The sequence below is a fragment of the Orycteropus afer genome, unplaced genomic scaffold, assembly GCF_000298275.1.
Source record: "Orycteropus afer afer isolate SDZICR_OR568_19922 unplaced genomic scaffold, OryAfe1.0 scaffold00019, whole genome shotgun sequence".
Lineage (NCBI taxonomy): Eukaryota > Metazoa > Chordata > Mammalia > Tubulidentata > Orycteropodidae > Orycteropus > Orycteropus afer.
Genome location: NW_006921606.1, coordinates 3,353,865 through 3,360,092, shown reverse-complemented (window position 1 = coordinate 3,360,092; position 6,228 = coordinate 3,353,865). Strand labels below are relative to the sequence as shown.

The 6,228-nt window shown below is 41.0% G+C and overlaps 1 protein-coding gene across 1 annotated transcript in view; it reads left to right on the top strand.

The window, feature by feature from the left end:
• Positions 1–2,778, top strand: part of ALDH1A3 (aldehyde dehydrogenase 1 family member A3) — a 48,012-nt gene extending 45,234 nt beyond the window's left edge. Inside the window, exon 13 of the mRNA XM_007959937.2 lies at positions 2,706–2,778. Coding sequence (XP_007958128.1) covers positions 2,706–2,778 — 73 coding nt within the window. The remainder of the gene's footprint in view (positions 1–2,705) is intronic.
• Positions 2,779–6,228: the final 3,450 nt, after the last annotated feature.

Sequence of the window (6,228 nt, the reverse complement as noted above, 5' to 3'; positions counted from 1 at the left end):
TATAAGCTGGGCTGTTACCTGTGCACCAGGTGCATCTCACTGGGTTTTAAACACCAGAGGCTCAGCCTCAAAACTCACGTCTACATGTCACCACAGTAGGACAAACCAACAGATAAGTTTGTCTTGCTTTTGGAGACCTCTCGTATCACCCCCCAACTGGGTCCCTGTGGCTGACTGTAGCTCTGTCTGGCTTCCTGGCTTTTAATCCCCTTTCTTCTGCTCTTCTGGCCTGCTGTTTTGTGCATCCCTGAGTTGTCCCTGGGGCTGACTGCTCCTCTGTCCTGGTTACTGGCTTTTTATCCCTTTTCTCCTGCTCTTCCGGCCTGCTACTCTGGGCGGGCCTGAGTTGCCTCTCCTCACCTAATCCCTTCGGCTGACTGCTCTTCTCTCTGGCTTCCTGGCTTTTCATCCCCTTTCTCCTGCTCTTCCCACTTGCTACTTTGGGCGTCCCTGAGTTGTCTCTCCTCACCTATAACCCTGGGGCTATACAGTTTAGGAGGCTAGAAATCTGAGTGAAAAGTGCTGGCTTGAGGGGCTAGATGAAAGTCTCAACCTTGGGCTCTTCTTCTTGCTCCCGGCCCACTGGAGCTGGAGGCATCTCTTAACTCAGGCAGCTGCTGGCTGCTGAGTTTGACAAACCAAGGGTTGACAAGTAAAATGGCATAGTCCCAAGAGTAGTAAGCAACTTGGCAGGCCACCAGTGCAAGTCCAGAAACAAATCCCAAGATCAGCAGGCAACATGGCAAGCCACTGATGACTCGGATAAATACAGGATCTAGATGTGCCAAGAAGCTCAATACCTTCCTCAAAGCTTCTTCTTATGTACTAGAAGCAGGCCACACCCCAAAGGCAGCTGCTTAGCTGCTCATAGCAGATTCCACCATGGAAGTGATTACTAATTTCATGATGGGGAATGACTGCATCCAGCTGTCCAGCCACTCAAAACCACAGCCCAGCCAAGTTGACACACAACCTTAATTACCACACTAGCCCCCTTAGAGTTTCTGATTCTGTGGTATATTCATTTTCTGTTACTGCTATAACAAATTGCCGCAAAATTAGTGATTTAACACAAATTTATAATCTTACAATTCTGTAATATGGAAATCTGACACAGATCTCACTGGGCTAAAATCATGGTGCCAGCAGGGCTGCACTCCTTTTCTGGAGGCTCAAAGGGAAAATCTGTTTTCTTGCCTTTTCCATCTTCTAGAGCCTGCCTGGATTCTTGGCTCACAGCCTCATCTTCCAAATCAGCACAGTTGCATCTCTGACCATTTCTTTCATAGTCACACTTCCTTCTGAATCTCTTCTTCTGCCTCCCTCTTCTACTTTCAAAAACGTGAGTTGATTTCCAAGGTGGTAAATGTTTACAGAAGTGGATTGCTCTGTCTTCCTTCTGTGGAGTGACTGGTGGGTTTGAACTACCAACGTTCTGGTTAGCAGTCAAATGCCTTAGGCACTGCGCCACTAGAGCTCCTTATACTGCAGGATTTTAAGGTTTGTGGACTAGCAGCCTTAATTCCATCTGCTGCCTTAAATCCTCTTTGCCATGTAACCTGACATATTCACAGATTCCAGGGACTAGGACATGGATATCTTTGGGGGGCTATTATTCCACCTACCACAGTAGACTGGGTGAGGCCCAAGAACCTACATTTCTATCAAGTTCTCAGGTGAAAATCAAGGAGACCACACCTTGAGAACCATTGGTCTAAGGAATGAGACAGGCTCAATCTGATAACTAAAGCTTCCAAAGGTGTTCAAGTGTCCAACTCTACTACACATTTTTCCTCAACAAACATACATTTTTATTTGACTTACATCAGAGCAAATGTTGTAGAGGCATTTAATATATCCTACCTCTCAATATTAGGAACGAGAGCTGCCCCTAGATGGCCCAAGAAGGGTTACCAAGGCTCTGCATTTAGAGACAGAAGATATACTAGGATACTAACTCAAAGACTGTGGTCTCTCTTGTGTCTGGTCTGTGTTAACCTGCCCCTATACTGCCCCCAGATAGGCTGGCCTCCCTCTTATCACAGCTGGTTCCCAGCTGTGGGCTGCAAGGCCAACTTCAGGCCTTTCATGCCCCTGCTGCTCTTGAGTTCTCTAACCACATCCCTGGTCAGTAGCCCTAGGTCACTGCCTCTTCTATCTCCCCAAGTAGCTCCAAATTGTCATCTAAAAATTATAAACACAGTGTCATTTCTATCGCCAGCTCCCCTTCATTCCCTCCTGCAGGCCCTCTCTTCTTGTCATCTGCTCTGCTTCCCCTACCCTGGGAATACACCTTTCTCTCTCTTTTAAATCCCCTTCATTCTTCAAAGGGAAACCTGTATTTTTCTGAGTATTTGGAAAGCATCATACACAAAAATCTTGATATTTAAACTTAAAATTACATATCCAATTCCTAAAACTTACTGATGGTGTTATAGTCCTAACCCACCAGCTACTCCTCAGAAGGAAGGTTGGCAATCTACTTCTGTAGAGATACTGCCTCGGAAACCCAAGGAGGGGTTGCTGTGAGTCGTGGGTAGTGAGTTTGTGTTTTTTGGTATTATGCTATCAAGGCATCACGTATTGGCCTTTTGTATATATTTCAAATTGCCTGACAGAGTCATAATAAAGCATTAAAACATAGCTTCCACAGAAAGGCTAAGGAAGGCATTCCCTTTGAATCTTTCTCTTTTCTATGATTACAGAGGTGAATATGCTCTGAGCGAATATACAGAAGTGAAAACCATCACCATCAAACTCGATGACAAGAACCACTGAAAGGAAAGGCAGGGTCCTTCTTCTAACATTTGACAGCTGAATGTGGCAGATTATACTTGCCAGAGAAAAAATGACATTTCTGACCTTCCTGGGATACTTTCTTCTGGAAACTTTAAATGTACTGGATTTGAGTGACTTTATTCTCCTCTCACACTAATGTTTTATTGATGAAGCTGTGCACAAAATTGCCATCCTACCTAGCAATGGAACTATTGGCCATTTCTGTTTTCCTCTTTAGACTGGGTCCCAGGGGACAGTGAAGATGCTCAAGGCATTGTTAACAGAAAATGGAATTTGCAGCGTCCAGCAGCTGCTTAAAAATGCTTTGCTGAATCTCATTGTATAAGAATTTGGGAAAACTCCTTGCATGTTCCATGAGCAGGGCCCTGCACCTGCAGTTTTCTTGGGTTCGCCTGTTCACAGAACAAGCTCCTCCTCTTTCTGAGGTAGGGCTGATGGTACCCTGCAGTCAGTAAAGCATTAACACTAAGTGTGGGGGGGGAAAAAAAAAAAAAGAAGGATGCAAAGATCTGATGTGGGAAGTTTTGGGGGTTTTGGGTATGTGTGGGTGAGTCTTTGAGGACTGCACATTTACAATGACCACAGGACTCAGCTTATAAAAATAATAATGCCTTTGGTATATTACCAAATCAACAACCCAAAGAGCTCACTCTAAAAATGTGTCATTGTCTATCTTAATCACGGCACTTTCTTAGGCAAGAAATATAGTTTTTATCACCTTTGCTGCTAAGGAGCCAATGCTCTGACAGTACAACAGCACAGCGAATCCTCCAGTAATTAAGTTCTGCCTTTTATAGACACACCAAAGCAAAAATTAATTCACTTTTACAAATTATGCATTTCTACCACATTCCTTAATGGTTTATGATAAACCTGCACACTTATCCTTTTGCCAGTTCTGTTACCCAATTTAGTAAAACACACAGGACTGAAAGACTGATGTCATAATATAGACCTGTTTTTTAAAAGTCCTATTTTGATGTTAATTTCCGATTAATAAACAAATAACACAGGGACTCCAAGAAGGAATTGGGTGTCCTACTAAATACAAGTGGTCTGAGGATTTTATATCAGATTGTGAAATTTCCTCTTTGTTTTTATCCAAATAACGTGCAATCCCATTAGCTTTGACTTGGAAAACTGAAAGTATTTCCATACAGTTTTGAAAAACAAAACCAAATTTAAATCATGTCATTCAGATACTTTTACTGTTACTAACTACCATATTTATACGCAAATAAATGCGTACTATACAGGTTTTTGCAAACTGTGCAACCCACTTACTAGTTAGTTTCCTATGCACACTATGCACATTATATGCATGTATGTGTTCTTTGCTTGGGCACAATGTGTGTGAAAAAATAGGGTAGTCCTTTTCTAATTGGAAAAATGATGCTTGTGTTTGACAATTAAGTGGAGGGGGATCAGTAATAAGATGAAGTTCAATGTCAGAACTGAATGTATAATGAAAATCTTGTATGAAATGGGGTTATCATCTTTGTCAGAAATATGCAATATGTACTTCACCTTCTCTCCATCAGTTAACACTTATATTACCAATAACTTGTTAAATCTGGATTTGACTTCATACACTGAATTACCAGGATTTTTATCTCAAGTAACTATAGACAATAACCTTGATAGTAATACATTAGAGGATTCTTATTCTTCCATTGTACAATAATGCCTTTAATATGAAATGCTACATTAATTATAATTGGTATAGGGTCACTATGAGTCAGAATCGACTTGATGGCAATGCATTTTGGTATAGTTAATGTATCTTTTTATAGCTGTAAGTACACAGAGGTGGTATATTTAACCTTCTGTAATATACTGTATTTAGAAATGGAAATCTGTATAGTGTTTGATTTCACTTCTTTAAAGGTTTACCACTGTGGTATGGTTTAAAATCTATCAGCTTGGGAATTCTGGTCCTAACTACAGATTGAATACAGCAATGCAACGATGATAAAATAAAATTGGATATTTGAGAAACATTTTGTTCTTTTCATTTGAGGACCAAACTCATTTTAATTCTATGGCTGACCTTTCTCTTTCTAGATCTTCTGTACATAATATCTTGTAACAAAGCAGGATTAATAACTTAAGAAAAAAATTACTGTAGGTGTTAACCAAGGGCTGAGTAAACAAGGGCACCTCAGTGAAATCGAAGTCCTCATACACTGGGTTTTTGTAGATTTTACCTTAAAAACAAGCATTAAAAATCTACAAATTGGGAGTTCTGGTAAGATGGCGGACTAGGTAGAAAGACTGCACAGACCCTCTTCAACAAAGAAAAGGAAAACCAATTAACACAGACACAGAAGATAATCTTGGACCCCTGAACCTTGAAGGGAAGAATATAGAAGTGGACTAAACCCCAACTAGCAGAAGAATCTGCATGAAAATGCCAGAAAAGGAGACAGACGGAGCTGTGCTCTGGCAGCGATCCTGAGCGATCCTGACGGCACGGCACAAACGGCTTGGAGAGTTTCGAGTGGTGGTAGGACCTAAGAATTAACCTAAAAATCAGCCCTGCTAGCCAGGGACTGCATGGAGGACTACTCTGGTGGCTGGGGAATAAATGGAGAAGGTGAAGAGAAAAGTGGGCTGAGCTGTGGACTTTTGCCTGTCTGGAGGATGCTGCCATTTTGAATGTTTACAAGTGGCTTCACCATTTTGGATATTTAAAGAGGCAATGCTCTCACAGATTCCAGGGGCTTAAGAACATGTTCTGCTTGCCAGCAACCCCAAGGACATTCCAGACCTGCAAGACTGAAAAGGTGCAACATTATTCTTGTTGCTCTTATACCCCACACCCGCTTGGTGAACAAAGGTGTGGCCATCCCCTACTCCCACCTACCTTCTGGGCCCACAGGAACTCCATCACAGTCTGTGTGCTCAGATGGAGTCTAGGTGCCCTGCCCTGTCCTCCACCAATTTTTTTTTTTCTCTTTTTAAAATTTTTATTATTTATGTTTTTCTTTTTCGCTTCTTTTTTCTGGTGATTAGTTTGCTTGTATTTGTCTGTTTTAAAACAACTATTATTACTAATACTTATGTCCTTTTACTATTATTCTTATTTTTCCCCTCCCAGGTCCTAGTTTTCAGCTTTTTTTCTTTTCCCTGTTCCTGGTTGAAATTTTTTTTTTTTTTAATTTTCTCTTTCTTTTCTATCCCTTTATTCTCTTGGTTAACCCCATTCATTCCTTGCTTTTCTGTCTGAATTTTTACAACTTTTTTCTTCATTATTCTCCTCCTCTACCTTTTTTCTCTTAGGGCCCTATCCCCAAATATTGCAGGTATTCTTGTTTTTTTCTTCTCCTTCCCTTTTTCCTTTTTTTTGGGTTGCTGTTCCTACGTGATTACATAGTGTATTTTTGTCCATGTGCTTTTAGTTTTTTGATTATTATTCAATTGTAATTT